Source organism: Dermacentor andersoni, chromosome 8 (assembly GCF_023375885.2).
Source record: "Dermacentor andersoni chromosome 8, qqDerAnde1_hic_scaffold, whole genome shotgun sequence".
In the NCBI taxonomy this organism is placed as follows: domain Eukaryota; kingdom Metazoa; phylum Arthropoda; class Arachnida; order Ixodida; family Ixodidae; genus Dermacentor; species Dermacentor andersoni.
In genome coordinates, this window is record NC_092821.1 from 87,282,295 (window position 1) to 87,299,184 (window position 16,890).

Consider the following 16,890-nt stretch of genomic DNA (forward strand, 5'->3'; position numbering starts at 1 on the left):
CTATCCTCTGCATTGCTTCGCATGTCAAAGTCTACCAATGAAAAGAATATTACGGAGACATAACTCGAAAATTCTGCGTCCAATACTGCAGGGTCAGTAAGCAATAGTTATCTTAGTGCAGGCATGTGCAGAAAAAGTGTTGTCCGGGACAGTGGCAATCGCGCCTGTCATGTGACAAATAAAAGCCTGTTAGCACGTGCCGCTATACACATACGATAAGCAATACTAACGATAAACTTTTGTCAGAATTATTTTAGGATAGCTCAAGCAACACCCATCCAATCACCGTTCAATATGCATGGAAACAATGACGATGGCTGATTGCGTTTTAAATACAGGAGCCCCGCTCCTAGTCTGTCACAGACAACACGACAATCTAGCTGCTGCCAAGAAGTTAGATCCGTGGCAGTTATGCCCAGCTAGTCACAGCCTCTTATCAACCGCGCCCCTTGAAAGAAATGCACTACCTGTCACAAAATTTCTTAGGTCATTCAACTCGAAAGCGGCGTGAACGATTGCCTTGCGCCAAAGCTGTACTTAACGACACTGGAATTATTTCAGAATGCAGTCTCCGGGCCTCTATAAGTCCTTAGGACACAACTGTAGATCGCAACGCTTTCGCCCTGACAGTACTTGCGACGGATGGTACATTTTATGCCGTATCTCCGTACCTTCATGTCCGTGGAACCGTGAGCGCGGTGGCCAAGTGCAGCGAAGGGGTATATGCCGTCAGGAGGATTCAGGTCGCTCCGCGCCGAGATGGCGTTCTCCGCGCTGTACGGCGGCGTGCAGTTGCAGCGCGACAATGGGTCGTTTTGGTAGTCGTTGTACCTGAGTCAAAGACAAAGTAGGAGGCATTTTTACACAAGTTCATTGTCGGGTCGATCGCTCATAAAGTGCAGGCTTGTGTGAAGCGCGCAGGAGGCCGGGTGAGAGCTCGAAGCCTGACAACTACTATATTAGTGCTACATGAGCATCGAAAGTCGCTCACGCACTGAATCGCAGGTTTATTGTAAGCTGACAAAAAAAATGAAATGTAGACAATGTGACTCATTTGCCAGAATAAAAATAAATAAATTACAACAAAATGGCAGACTTCAGCGATTCTTTCAGCTCTGAACTCATTTGCTACTAAGGCAAGGGGGGTGGGGATTTTTAGTAATGGTCCGCCGCTGATTGGCACGAGTTGCTGTATGAGTGAGAATGAGACTAGCAGAAGGCATACGCAGCTGCTGCCAGTCGGCGGTGGCCAAAATAGACCATCCACTATTAGTAGACATTTACAGAATGAAGACCTCCCTCGTCATTTTTCTACAGTGAAGATAATTTTACTTTCGCTTCCCTGCTTTTCTCTCAAATAATATACTTCCCCCTCAAATATGTAAGTGGTTCATTGAATGAAGAGACAGAGGATCTATGTTAACGTAATAATATAAGGTCTCCAGCATGGCGTCATTGTGCTGGAATGTAAAGCGCACACATAAATGTCGCGCACAGTGTAATAGTACGGTGTACTTGAATGCGCACGGCATGAAACACGCTTCTCCGTGCACAGAGATCACGCCCATACGCAGAGGTTTCGCATCTCGTGATCAGCGAATAAGGGCAGTGACACATAGATAAGGCAGAAAAACCGACAGAGAGAATTATCTTTGCAAGTTCACAACTCATTGTCTTTATCCTGTTTTTGCCCTGCTATCTTATGGCGTCGCTTAGTCCTCGTCACCCACAAAGAGAAATGTCAGCGCTTCGCATGGGCGCACTTCACTTTAGTGTCGCTTGACTTTCGCTATACGCTGCAAATAGCATCACCAGGGAGCTCCGCCCCCTCCGTAGCTTTATTGGTCGAGCATCGCACGCGTCATCACGCATGCCATCGTCCACGACGTTGCGTGTGAACCATTCATCATTGCTGCCTTTGCGTTTTTGAAGACTGACGCTGCGAGTCAAGCTGCCATGAAGCAGTTGTTTTTCCTTCGACTCATAAGCAATTTTCGCACGTACCGTTCTCGTAAACTAAACTTCAGAACATCCGGCTTCTAAAGCTTGATGCGGGCGTCGCGATTTTGGCAGCCACCGGTGGCAAAGTTCTATTTTTTTTCATCTACGGCATTCATTGCTTATTTCTTTTTTCAAAACTGGAATTTATCGAAAATCATGCTCTCAATAATTATAGAGTTGAATAAAAAAAACTTAATCTCCCGTATCTCTTTCTTCCTTCTTTGTTCCAGTAGCTTCCTATGCTTGTTGCTAAATATAGGGCCCCTCAGTTCCCCTAAATTTATAAAAATTAATTCCAGTAACATTATAGACCGATCAAGTTGGCATGTCCGAATATTGAATTCTTGGCGCTGGAAACGTCCACGGAGCTGTCAACATGATCCGTTAATGTTGAGCAGCTAGCTTTCACTCTCACCTCATGAGCTTTATCATGGAGTCCATGTCTTGAACCTTGCCGTGGTCTCGCTTGAATATGAGTGCCCGTGGGGTCCTGTCGTAGGTGAACCAGTCGCCGAACTTTTCCACCTGCTTCTGTGAGCCACTCATATTAAAGATGAACTCGGATGAACTGCATTAGAGAAACGATCGTGCCAGAAATTCAGAAAAGGCAAATGCTGAATGTTTATGTCTATTCCATTCCATGCGCGAACCTGCGAGCAACCGAGTAAAAGATTGGTTCCAAATAAGGTTCACGATCTGTACACGCTGTTTACCGCGGCCCAACATCTTGTAAAGCAGACACTTTTACATATCAGGATTTAGAATGTCGGAACAGAAGCAAGTATAGGGAGAGCTTATCGCAGATACGAGAACAAAGACGGGACACATACATAGGACTGTGCCCATCGTGTGTACTTGTCCCTTCTTTGTCCATGCTTTTTTGCGCTGCCCTTCTTATGCTTATTAATTCAGCTAGCCCAAAACAAAGTCTTTTATTTGAACACAACTATTGCCGCTTCGTCTGAGACTCAACACTTTCTATGTTATTACGGAGAGGCGGACTGTACCCAACGCATGAGCCGGAAATTCATTTCTGCACATCACCTCGACGAGAGACATTTCACAGTTTATGATTTTCTGAAACGACTATTACACCTTATACGTTACCGGCAGGTTCTGATATCCGCAAGAACAACTTTCAGTGTATATCGCGAGAAAATGTGTAACTAACCATGACAGGCTACAATCACGCCAATTTCACGCTGAATCGGGGCGTGAGATAAAAGCATTCCACATTTCAATGTTGACATCAACGAATACAACGGTATTTTTAGAAATAAACATTTTTCAATTGTTATTGTGCAAGACAGCAGCGGCAGTTGCTTCATCTCCACGCGATGTTTGAGAACAGCAGGATGGCACAGTACTTACGGTACATTGTAGCTGGGCCAGTACGATTGGTTCCGAAGGACGTGGGTAGCGTCCGTGATGTTGATGTAGTGGCTGCGTGTTCAAGCAAATACATAAGCCAACCAAAAGAAACATTACGCTATTCGCCAACTGATAAACGTAGACAATTCGCTCAAAGCTCAGCGAAATATTTTCTTTGAGTGCATTACAGTACAATTTCCTTATTCAACTTTGTACCTTGTTCCAAGCATTGTCGTTGGCCTCTTGACGCATTCTTATATTCAAAGGAACTCGGTTCAGCCTGTGTTGCTCGCAGCGCTTTATCTGGAGCTGTGGACGCGATAAGAGTTTTGCAACACGAGTCGAAATCATCTTTGGTAACAAGCTCATCACGTAAATGGGAGGAAATTGTGACACTGCAGAAACTGGACATGGCGATCACACGATATATCCCAAATCGCTTACACTCGCTCCAGTCGGGCCGGTGCATTGGTTGCAATCACACCATGAATGCGTCGACGAAGGCTGTGCGAGAGCCGCGACATCGGCCATCTTGTTCTTAATTCTGTGGTTGTCTTTATTCGATAAGGGATAGGCTTGATCCTCTGCTGTCGCTTCTTTAACCAAGTACATTTATCTATGGTAGAGCGGAACCACCTTCTCCTATTTTTTAGCGCCTTTTCTCCCGCCAATTGTGCTCAGGTTCCGTCGTGGCCATGCTGCGGCTTGCCACCGTATTGCACCAAAGTGATCAACGCCCCCATCAGTAGCTTGAGATACCTGGCGATCACCGCTCATTTCCGTGATATGCCAAGTACGCCTCTTTTATTTTTAGAAATCATTGCTTCGAGGTAGGATTGACTGGTAAGTAGGATTTGAGGAGTGATTTCCTTGGCTCTCAGGAAATTCAGGCCACATGTAGCACTGTAGGTTTGCAACCATCTCTCCGAAAGTTAGTGGAAATTTTTGTGTGTGTTTAACTTAAACTCAAGTTACTTCCATATAAGCACTACGGCTCTGCAATGACAAAAAATATGTACATATTGAGTTCAGTAACCTGTCAAACATATATATCATCATCAGCCTGGTTACGCCCACTGCAGGGCAAAGGCCTCTCCCATACGTCTCCTACTACCCCGGTCATGTATTAATTGTGGCCATGTTGGCCCTGCAAACTTCTTAATCTCATCCGCCCACCTAACTTTCTGCCGTCCCCTGCTACGCTTTCCTTCCCTTGGAATCCAGTCCGTAACTCTTAATGACCATCGGTTATCTTCCCTCCTCATTACATGTCCTGCCCATGCCCATTTCTTTTTCTTGATTTCAATTAGGATGTCATTAACTCGCGTTTGTTCCCTCACCCAATCTGCTCTTTTCTTATCCCTTAACGTTACACCTATCATTCTTCTTTCCATAGCTCGTTGCGTCGTCAATTTGGCGCTTGTGCTGTTCACGCAGGGGAGGCCCACACACCAGCTTCATCCTAGCACCTCTATTTTTAGGTTCACTTGAAGTGGTGACTACAGACTTGATACGAAACCTGATAGTGGCTCCATGGATGAAATCTGTGAATGTTTCACATCAGAGTGTTGAACTTGCTTTCACCTGTGCGTATCCCTCTTGCTATGTCATCATCATCCCTCACCACACCTTTATATACTCGTTCCCTCTCCCCCTGGGCAGAGTAGCAGGCTAGAGCTCCTTAGCTTAGCCCGACCTCCCTGCCTTCATTCAATTAAATTATCTCTCTTCATCTCTCAATGTAAGTAGAAACCTTTTTCGTAAGCCTCCAGGTCTCTGCCTCGCCCGCGAGTACATATATATATATATATATATATATATATATATATATATATATATATATATATATATATATATATATATATATATATATATACGCAGGAAAGAGACGACCAACTTTTAGGAATAATTATTTACTGAACGTTTTCGGTGGACCAGCCTTCATCAGAGTATAGTACAGACTGTACCTAGCCGAAAACGTTCAGTAAATAAGTCTTCCTAAAAGTGCGTCGTCTCTTTCCTGCGTATGTTGCGTCGGGTCCTGCATGCTGAACTATGAAGAAACACCCTATATATATATATATATATATATATATATATATATATATATATATATATATATATATATATATATATATATATATATATATATATATATATATATATATATATATATATATATATATATATATATATAAGGCGTTTTCTATTTCTGTTGTACATCCTATCGAAAACTTGTCGTTAGTATTTAACCGTATGACATGAAATATGCCCAACAGCCAAATCTTTATACCACAGCTAACAAATAGTATTCTATGTCTGAATGTTAATAACATTCAATGCCTTGTGTAGCCACGTGTGAAATGCGAGCACGAGGCTACACACGAAATGGGGCAAGTGATGGTGATAAACTGATGATGATGATCACAGTGGCAGATAACCACTCGAGAGGATTGCCCAAGAGACGCGTGGACTTCAGGAAAGTATTAGAGGTGTGAATTAGGAAATATATAATCATAATAAATAAGCGAAAGGCTAGAAACTTAGGGATATATTTAATTTGTCAATTTTTGTTTCGACCAATACGTCCCTAAACGCATCAAAATACACCTCTCGTAAGTTACCCGCCGTGGTTTCTCAGTGGCTATGGTGTTAGGCTGCTGAGCACTTAGATTTAGGTGCACGTTAAAGAACCCCAGGTGGTCGAAATTTCCGGAGTCCTCCACTACGGCGTGTCTCATACTCAGAAAGTGGTTCTGGCACGTAAAACCCCATAATTAAATTAACCACTCGTAACTTCCTTTACTTCGTTAGCATTTGACGTTGTTCTTACTCGAGCGACTGACGTGCAAGTTTTTGCAAAAATATAGAAGTGGCACGGATACACGTGAGCGTGGCGTGTCACAGCACTCACGGTAGTTGTTCCAGCACGTAGAGAAGACCATCAGGCAGCGGCTTTCCCGGCTGGAACTTCTTGTAGTCCACCACCATCCACTGGTTGTTGTATCTGCAACGTGGTCCGAAATTGAATAACGATAGGTGAGAGGAGAGATTGATCACCTCATGATGTTCTTGCGTCGTTATTGCACTACTATATATCGTCCTATTTGTTCTTGCATTTATTCGTCTTCAGGAGAGATTACAGATAGTTATTTGGCGTAATCTATAACATTTTCAAAGCGTATAGACTTCGAACGTAAACAATCCAGTTCAACTTCCTTGTTTTGCGTTTCACAGACTTCTTTTGAAAGCCTCTGTCAACCCCTATCCTAGGGCCACCAAAGCAGCCATTGCCGCTACCTATTTTACAACACACCCGCCATGGTTGCTTTTCGATGGGAGCGAAATGCGAGAGCATCCCTGTACTTAGATCCCTGGTGGTCCAAATTATTCCGGAGTCCCCCACTACGCCTTATAATCTAATCATGGGTTTGGCACGTAAAACCCCGTAATTCTTTATTTTATAGGAGAAATGGGATGGCTTAAGAGCCTGCCAGTCACCTCGACTCTTCACTGGATGACTCCGGCATGATGCGGCCCACGACAAAGTATCCACGGCGTTTTGACCACAACGAACAGCCCATACCCGAACAAGTCTTAAAGGGCCCTCACCAGGTATGGCCATTTTGAGCTGACAAGCGCAGAGCATACATTGCGCGATAACGATCCTGTCTGCAAAGTATTACATCGCTACGCGCCGTGGAAAGATCTGAAATTTCAAACCGAACGCCATTTGCCATTCTCCTCGCAACAGCCGCGCTCCAAGCCGGAGGATGACGTACTCGTGTAGCTGGGCCTACGTATTCGTGTCCGCAGTGTGACGTCGCTCGCGGTGACACGTGACTTCGAGAATTATTCAAGACAACACCTGTTATTTGTGTGATCTGTTGCTTGAAGTGACGAATTGAAGTTTAGAGAAATAATAAAACACACAAACGGAATGTCTGCGTCTTTTTTTGTTTTACTTCGCATCGAAGCAAGGAAGATATACTTCCGCTTCGTATGCTTGTTCCCACGGTCGTGTGGTCACGTGCGCAGGTATCGTAACTATGCCATTTTCTACCGTATTCCAACCTGTGATCATGCTTTGCGATCCGCTTGTTCTGCCTTAGTATTCATGTAGCACTGAATTATACTGCTAATCATGTTTCCTTGTGCACAGCGCGCAAAATCGTGCGCTGCGCGAAACGATAACAGCTCGCGCGCAACGCCGCCAGCGGAAGTGCTCATCGCCGAGAAAAAAAAGCTAAGAGAAAAAAAAGTGAGGGTGGGGCCCGTGACGTATGTGTCACGTGATCCTCGAGGTCCGGCATGGGAGAATGCAGGGAAAGAATTTCGCTTGCGGAGGCTAGACGGGGCGAGTGGAGAGAGTCTCGCTATGCATTGGAGCTCGCCTACTGAAATCATGGGTTCGCGGCGCTGAAATATTTATATCTCGGCTAGTAATGAGCCGATTTGAAAAATATTTGCGGGAGAACGCTCCCTAGAGGACATGTAACAACTTTCAGCGTATAACCAAAATTTGCTATTGGACTTGGTTAAGGGCCCTTTAAAGAGAAAACAAAAAAAATGGCGGGGGGGGGGGGGGGGGGGGGGATGGGGTCCACGCTCATATACGCCTATACAAGTATATAATAAAACATAAGCAGAAACAGTTAATATTAGTTATGTCCTTATTCCTGTGATTCAAAATATATGTTGCCAACAATAAGGTAATGTGGCAATCATTTAGCGCATGTGTCTCCACGTATATCCCGATCTCAAACGATTAACTTCAACCGGCTGACCGTGTCTGTCAACACCAATCTGCACAGATGCGTTGTGCAACTGGCAAAAGCCACTGCAAAGTGCGCAGCCTGCTTCTCCTGTTGCAGGAGCGTTTGATGTGCTTGTATTAAAATAAGGGAAGCCTACTGTACTCACGTGCCACTGTTGTGCTCTGCAAACAGTTCACTCCACTCCTTGCCGGTGGTCGCCAGTCGGTTGGCCACAATATTTCGCACGAACTCCAAGTTTGTCTGAGGTGTGATGTACTGGTACAGGTCGGGATTGCCATTGCCGATAGTTGTTTCCATGGTGGCCTAGAGAATGGTATCGCATCCCCACTTGTAGTCTTCCCCGTCATCTCGTTTCACGTGATTTCAAACAGAATGAAACTAAGCTAGATTTAGGTTCTCATTTATAGTAAACTTTTATGTTTGTTTTTTGGTTGGTTGTGTTGGTTGGTTTAATCTGTATAGAAGGCACATTAAGCTCTTATCGCCTGAATGTGTTGCCTGTCGAAATATATTAAAATTGCCATTAGAGATACTTGCATGCGAGGTCGTAGCATCCACAATTACACTCACACCATTTGCTACCCCCGGTGAGGCTTGCAGACTCACTTAAAGAAAACTTAAATGCACATCTGGCACTAAACAATGCCTCTATAGTATCTGCAATGTTTTTCGCCCTGAACAAACTCACACTTGGCCGGTGAACCATCGCGCATCTTATGGCAGTCCGTGAAATAGCTAATATTGCTGAGATCGTGACTTCAATTTATCCAGTTGAATGGATGCAGCTACACGAGTTTCTCGGAGTGTTCACCTTCGTTAGAACCACTGTGCGCAGACCACTCCTTTCTCAGTCATAAATGAAGGCACGCTGGCGTGGTTTTTTTTTTACTGGGTAAACGCACAGAAGATTATAATCGGGATGTCTTTTTTTACTCTTAAGCGTCCCGTCCAAATTTATGAGCTCCGATTCGGCATGTCCAGAAATTGCGACAACAGGCTGGAAATAATGAACGTCTGGCTAAATGGAAGGCCACTTATTTTAGGGGCGAAGCCGTGCCCGCGTCAAGGAAGTCAGATCAGTCAGAAAATTGGTTCTGCGCCATCCACTAGACATTGCACATTCGATAAGGGCAAGTGTGTGCCGTACTTACCAGCCCCGACGAAATCAGGTAGAAGTCATCGCCAGAAAATATCCTTCCGGGTGCGGAGGAAAATGTGAGCGTGTGACCGGGGATGAGCTCAGCTGGAAAGGAGAGAAGCGCACGCTCACGACTTCAGTGGACACAGCGTAGACGAGCCTACGCATGACGACGATGCAAGTAACCGCTTTCTCGCTACTGTTTCATTTAATTTCTAGGGTCTCTGGGCATCCAAGTGTCTGGCACCAAGGTCATCTCATAAAATAACAAGACTAGTAATATTAGTAATAATAGTGATAATACTGAACAATCCGATTTTATTCCTGTTCAATGGCAATACAGATTCACTGCCACACCAAAGTAGACAGCGATTGTGAGTGGGTGGATAAGGCAGCATTTCGGGAGTTGTAAGTTCGAATGTGGTTGTGTTTGCAACAAGGCGATGTGCATCCGTTTTCTGCGATGTGTATGCTGCTCTTTGCGCTCGATGAAATAAAGGATATCGCTCTACTGGATGAATAACTCAATCAAAAAGGTAACGAGATAACGCATTTTTCGGCGTGCCTGTGAAAGTGTACGTGGGAGAAGAAAAAAAATAAAAAAGGTTGAAACGGAGATCATGACGTAAGACGACCGCCGTCTTGCTGTCATATTGAGATATCGTACAGCCCGTTACAAAATAGCGCAGTGGTCAGCTTTACAGTCTCTCTTGCCGAGACGATGTTGCTGCTCGTTGGCTTCAACCGCACAAGTCGTGTTCACTGTACGCAGCTGCTACACGTGAGATATTCGGCTCCATAGTGCTTCTATATTCAAACATTTTGCTTCTCCACAATTACGTGTAAGTTACAGAGGTGGTGGTGGTAGTAGTAGTAGTAGTAGTAGTAGTAGTAGTAGTAGTAGTAGTAGTAGTAGTATAAAAACCTATTCAAACCTCAAGGTGTAAGGTACCGTGTAGAGAAAGCTGGTCTTGCTTCTACACCCTCCGGTGAGTAGACTCCTCAATCCAGGAGTCCAGCAACAGTCGCCGCCTGCTCCACCAGCCGTAGTTTATTTTGCGGGTTAGAGCTAGACAGTGCGTGCCCCTGTCCACTGGTCTAGGGTAGTAATAGGAAGGGCACCAGGGCACTGCTACCACTCAATCACAATCGACGCCAAGTACAAGTTCTGAATTAGCATTTCTAACTCAGTTGAGAGGTGTGGTTTTTCTATACATTGACTTCTCTGTTCTGCTACAGAATACTCAGCTTCTCTTGAACTGTGATCACAGAACTTGCCAGGCTGCACGTGCTGGCACGGGATTGCTCCGCACAAACGTTCCTATTTTGAATACCTTTTGAATTCAAGGTCTCCAAATCATGTAATTGCGCTTCTGTTCACAATACTAACTACTAGGTTTACGGCGCCGGAAATATATTATGAGATACATATCAGTAATTCTTTAATTGTCAGCCGTAAATGTTCCATGTTTCCTATACTTTGTACATTTGTACTTCCATGTTTTCTGTCATTGGGCTGCGGGCGCAATTTTAAAGGTATATAAATCGTGGTTCAGGCTATTATGGTCCACTAAAACGTCGCTCGCAGACTTTGCAGGCTCAACCACCAGACAAAAAATTTTCCCGTATTTTCGTCACAGTCATTGAAATCATCATCATTATGCACACTTAACGTCAGCTAACTCATGCTCGCTGCAGGACAAACGCCTCTGTCAGCGATCTCCGACCCCCCCTATATTGCGTCCGCTGGTAATTTCTCATGCCTGCAAATCTACTAACCTCATCGGTTGCTTATATTTTTGCTGAGCTTGACAAGAATAAGACAAGTACTCAGAACCACCCCCCTGCCACCCCCCATACTTTTGTACTCACTCGATTCAAAGGTCTTGTGGAAGCGCAGCGAGTACTTCTTGAGTATCCTGAGCATGCTGGCGTAGGTGGACCATGTGACCTGAGAGAAGTAGAGGTCCCTGTTGCCGGGCAACACCTTGACCAGGGCAGAGCAGGAGCCGGAGCCAAGCACCTTGCGGCCTACGCGGCGCTTCAGGGCACCCTCCAGGTCTTCCAAGTCACCGTCCGCGTTCAGAAATCTGGCGACAAAGGCATTCAGATGTTTTTTTTTAGCATATGCGAACAAAGAAAGCGTTCCGTGGGATGTATTGTGAAGCGTTCCGAGGAGGTAACAGATGATTAATCGTGAAAATAGTAGGGGGAGTTGACTGGTCGAGGCGGTACTGCCTCATTTTTAAAACTACACGTAGTACGAGCGACAAGACAGAAACTTAAGACGCATTATTAATTTATTCATGCAGTCAACCACTGAACACTAAATTCTGATGTTTACGGTACCAAGGTAACTCGATGGCTATGCAAGCAGCCGTATGGTGGGGCTCCCCGTTCATTTTGACCACCTGGGCATCTTTGATGGGCATCTATGATCTAAATATCTAAGCACCTGAGCGTTTTTACTTTCCGCCTCTATCGTAATGCGACCGCCGGGGCCTGGTACCGATTCGGCGACCTCGCGCTCAGCAACACGATGCAACAGCCATTGAGGCACCGCTGTTGCATTCATTCATTTATTCATTGATTTACTCACTCATTCAGTAACTCGAAAGCCACAAGTGAACACCGGGAGTAAGAAATCCAATGGAGTGGAGGGCCGCACATTATTTATGAATAATTGACTTTATTTCACGTGTACCTATTGATCCTATAGAGCGCGGTCGCTTTTTGCCATCGAACCCGCGACGTCGTGCTCAACGACGTAAACTCTGATGGGACTGCCTCTACAGGTACTTTGTAGCGCTTTTACACTACATAATATCGTGCACGAGTAAGCATTCAAGGTACGCCTCAATTGTGCTGTTTCCTGCTGGTGCACTGCTTTGGTTTAGTCTTGCCTTCCTTTGATAATAGCGTAGGCAAGTTGATCGCTTTAATTGATTTCGGTTCACTGGGAAAAAGAGTGGTTTGAAGCTCTGCGCTATAGCCAAATCCACAACGTGCAGACAAAATGGCGCAAATTCTCGGAGAGTCGACGAGCGTCGCGTCGACGTCAGTTGCTGATGAAGGTGACGGCACACGCAAATCGCTTTATGACAGCGGCCTGGCCAACGTTGACGGTGAATACCGTGCAGTAGGCACACGCCTGTCTGAAAAATGCCAGAAACGAATATGGCGGAAACATTCCGACGTCACCGCGCCCTGGAAGAACGAGGTGCTGTTCATTTGTGCTACGATCGCTGACGAATTAGGCATAACCAAAAAAGAAACTACTTTCAGCCTGTGCATTTTGCGCCGACAGCAGCTATTTACAGGATCATTCGGGGCCGTTTCATTTGTCAGCGAGAAGTCCTAGCTACACTAGTTCTACTGCGGGGTACTTAGTCTGTGTATGTGTTTGTGAGGTTTTATGTGCCAAAACCACCATTTTATTATGAGGCGTGCCACAGTGGAGGACGCCGGCTTAGTTTTGACCACCAGGGGATGTTTAACCTGCCCTCAATACACGGCACACGGGCGTTTTTGCATTTCACCCCCAGTGAAATGCGGCCGCCGCGGTCGGGATTTGATCGCGTGACCTCGTGCTTAGCTCGCAGCACCATAGCCACTAAGTCACCGCTTCAGAACTCAGCTATTTATTTGTCGTCTCCCCTTACGTAAGCCGAAAACCTGCAAACAGTTAAATGTAAGTGGACACAGCAGTTCAAATAAGTATCCTGAACAGTAATGTTGCGGGTCGCAACATATTTGTAAACCGTGGTACTTTGTTGTCTGTAGTGCGGAACTAATGTAGTAAACCGAATGACCTATATACGAGCTATTGCTTGCTGAAGACTTACTGGCTCCAAAAACATATGTTGCAATCCGTTCACCACAAAACGCGTTCTCGCAAGAGGAGGCATACTCACAGCAAGTCGGTGGCGTTGACGTACGACCAGCTCGGAAAGTACTCAGTGTGTCCTCTCCGAGCGTCGTCCAGCCCAGCCATCTGATTGAGAATCAGGTCGACCTGCAATGAAGCGCGGCAAAAGTGGGCGAAGAGTCGCAAATCGCCGACACTTGACTTGCCTGTAGTCACCGCGGGAACTGATTATACCAGTTATCGTCGTCCCCTAAATAATCATCATCAGGATCATCACCATTAGTATAATGAAATGTAGTATCTTAGGGTTCTAAGTTAACGGAAAGACATGGATAGTGCCTTGTGATTGGACCCATCTCAGTCTGCTTTTGAGCACGCTATCTATCGCATGGATTGCGGCGGCAATCGGTATTTCATGCGCGTGTTTGGCGTGTCTACAGGTTTTCAGCGTTTTTTTTTTTTTTTTTATGTATTAGCATCATTGCTCGTGAGTCAATTGTGTTGTCTTTCTGGATTCTTTTTTGTTCTTTTTTTGTGTTTTTTAGTCTTTTTGCCTGTTGCTCTACAGTAATGCAACTGGAAGTACCCCATACCATATCTCTACATAAACATCACCCTACCCGACTAATAGCATAATCAGTTCGAAGTTTGCGGTTGTGTCAAAGTTTCCAACTTTTGGTGCCAACTTCGGGTACCCTCGTCTTCTTTCTTTTTTTTTTTTTTTTTGTGCACAGAAACCCACCCATACGAATTACATTTACACATTTTCCGAAACCAGTCCCTATAATGCTTTTAGAGCTGACGAAAAGAGAAGCGGGAGCATGTCAGTTTGAGAAGGCAACATTTTAGGCTTTGAACGCCTCGCAATTAACACGCTTTGTCCTCTTCACAGATCTCGAGCGAGATTTTCCAAAGACACGCTCGCTACAGTGAGCAGAAGGTCATTTTGTAGACGGATTTGGGTTAAATTCTGACCATTCAGTCATTGCACACCCAGATGTGGAACCGAAACTCTCTTCGGTTCAATTCGGGTTCAGCTCCGGAGCGGGAAAGTGTGACAGTTGGAAAGGGCTTTCTTATTACCAGTAGTACTATTTTATTCGCTTGAATTGTCACGCAGCGTAACTCCATACCAGCTCGAAAACGCTTGAATATGATTCAGTAAAATATTTTATTTCTACTCATTTTTTTTTTCGCCAACTACTTGATTTAGGGGCGTGGCGATGTGTTCTTTGAAAGAAAACATTTATGTTTACTTGTGCAAATTGATAACATTAATTTGCTGCAAATGTACAAGCTTTATTAATTCCCATTCATCTTTTTTTATCGTACGGGTGCATTAAGCTCATTTCACTTTTCAATTTAGTCGTATTTGTTAACCGCCTGTAACAAACAAACGACTCTGCATTGTCAGCTTGGTCAATAGCAAAGAGCACAACCTCTTCGCAGTAAATTACGTATATAAGTCAACGAACGATTTCGTAGCGATATTGAAATAAACATTTCCAGTACGCGTTCACTTATTGCCCCATCAGGCCAAATTGTTTTTTCTTCAACAGTGTTTCGTTAAACATCATTGGCTTTGTGCTGATCCATTGGAGATACCGACCCTGCCGTCGGTGTTATGTTTATGTTAGCCTGACGTGACAAAGCCTCGCAGCGTCCGCGACAAGGGGAACAAAATCGAAAGAAATTCTACCGTAAATCAGCACTGCTGAAGTCGCTTTGCTTCTTGTTGGCGTTAATTAGGGCTTATTCGTCTGTTAGGACGTTTGTTCAACTGCTATAGTAGAAACGCGTTTACGAATCGTCCAACGTGGTACTACCACTGAGCACCGCGACATTGAACGCATCGCTTATACCATCCAAGCACCGCACAAACTTCCTGAAATAGTTACAAGCAACGGCTACATTGACTTTTTGAGTCGAACTTTCATAACCCTGCACGAGCAAGTCCATATTTATCTTAAGCAAAGACGCTCTAGAACAAATTAATGACCGCGAAACGAGCAGCGGTACTAAAAATGAGGGGCGTAACTTTCAAGGAAACAGCGGTGCGGATTCGAGAAGAAACGCGGCTATCCCATATTCTGATGAACATTGAGAGGAGGAAAATAAACTGGGCAGCTCATGTAATGCGTAGGGCCGATAAACGGCGATCCATTGGAGTTTCAGAACGAATACCAAGAGAAGGGGTGCGCAATCGCGGATGGCAGAAAAACTATACGGTGTGATGAAATTAGAGAATTTACAGGCATACGATGGGATCAGCTTGCCCGTCCCTAACCGGCTCACAACCATCCCAAAATCCATGGATGGCTGCTTTGTTAAGCATACAGTATAAACGCATACACGGTGCCTAAAAGAACAAGTCCTACGAAATAAAGGAGACCATGGGCCCTATAACGTAAAACTATTCCAATATGTTTTATTCCAATCTCCTGACGTCAAAATTGCGCAACCGCCGACGCAAGCATCGGGCGGTCACCCGCAGAGTTGTCTCAACAGACCAATCAAACGCTCTCCTCGTTCATAGGAGGTCACTTTTGTTCGCTCGAAAAACGAATACCATTGCCTACACTGAGCGGCTTGTGTTATCTAATCGGCTCACAAACGGCGAGGAGCACGCTCAAGTGGAGAGGGATTCAGTGGGGCCGAGCCCCTGCACTGAAAATCGATAACCGGATGAAGAGCGTGGTGCCGAAGTTTGTGATTGGTCCGCTTTCCCTTACTTAGCTTACGGTGGCTCGCATACAATCGCGGCGGCATGCCACGGAAGCTTAAGAATGACGCCAAAACGGATCCTCAGCAAAGAAGAGTTGTCAGAATGAGCTCGTAGACGTGTCGAAAGTTCTCGAAAACGTTACACGGCCACGCAAAAAGATTTATTACACTCAAATAAACCCATGTTCTCCGGCAGGTGCGAGTAGCCAGTGCCTGAGCGATCGGCGGCAGCCATCTTTTATTCCTTTCGGAACGGGCAGCCTGCGGCTATTCAGGAAAATTTTCACTTTTGTTCCGCATATTAATGCATCTTTAACGCGTACACGTCACTTTGACGCGGTGAGTTTTTTGCGATTTTGTGACGTCGCGTGAGAGGCAGGTGAAGTGGCTGCAGCCCGAAAACTTTTGACCAATAACCGAAGGCTAATGGCGAAAAGGCGTCGAATCAGTAATAACTATGTTTCTTTTGTTCGGTAAAACCATGGATAATCAGTGTGTACACGTCATATCAGATGGGGAGCTATCGCGGTTTGCGTGACGTCGCGTGACAGACAGTTGAAAGGGGGGTGGTGCAAAACGTTTTTCACCAATCTCGGAGGGCTGATTGCAGAACTGTAATAGAAAAGTTTGGAATAGTTTTACGTTATAGCGACCCATAGCATTCGTTCTTCAGTCAAATATGCAGTATTTCGCAGATCTCGATCGTATTTGTACTTGAATACTAGGAACGTCATACCTAATGTTGAAAGATATTGCGCCCTCAAATGATTCGCATAGACCTGCATGGCAAATCTGAGAAGCAACCCACGTGCGTCACATGTAACATCGATGAGACGGAATGCACAAAATATTCCGAGTATCTGCAAGTGACAGCAAACAACATTACCTTGGTTCGGTGCAGCTACGTGGCATTTGCATATTTTTAAATCTTGGTGCTTTATAGTTAGGACACGCTGTATACAGACTCTTTCAAAAGTGATCTACTGTGAATCTGTTCACTATGTGACTTC

General features: G+C 45.0%; 1 protein-coding gene across 1 annotated transcript in view; it reads right to left on the reverse strand.

Annotated features, from left to right (window-relative positions):
• Positions 1 to 16,890, reverse strand: part of LOC126529386 (putative phospholipase B-like 2) — a 28,508-nt gene that overhangs the window by 1,580 nt on the left and 10,038 nt on the right. The window contains exons 4-11 of the mRNA XM_050176981.3: positions 13,203 to 13,303; positions 11,161 to 11,378; positions 9,302 to 9,393; positions 8,296 to 8,453; positions 6,287 to 6,379; positions 3,373 to 3,444; positions 2,417 to 2,569; positions 672 to 831 (exon numbers count right to left, since the gene is read on the reverse strand). Coding sequence (XP_050032938.1) covers positions 672 to 831; positions 2,417 to 2,569; positions 3,373 to 3,444; positions 6,287 to 6,379; positions 8,296 to 8,453; positions 9,302 to 9,393; positions 11,161 to 11,378; positions 13,203 to 13,303 — 1,047 coding nt within the window. The remainder of the gene's footprint in view (positions 1 to 671; positions 832 to 2,416; positions 2,570 to 3,372; positions 3,445 to 6,286; positions 6,380 to 8,295; positions 8,454 to 9,301; positions 9,394 to 11,160; positions 11,379 to 13,202; positions 13,304 to 16,890) is intronic.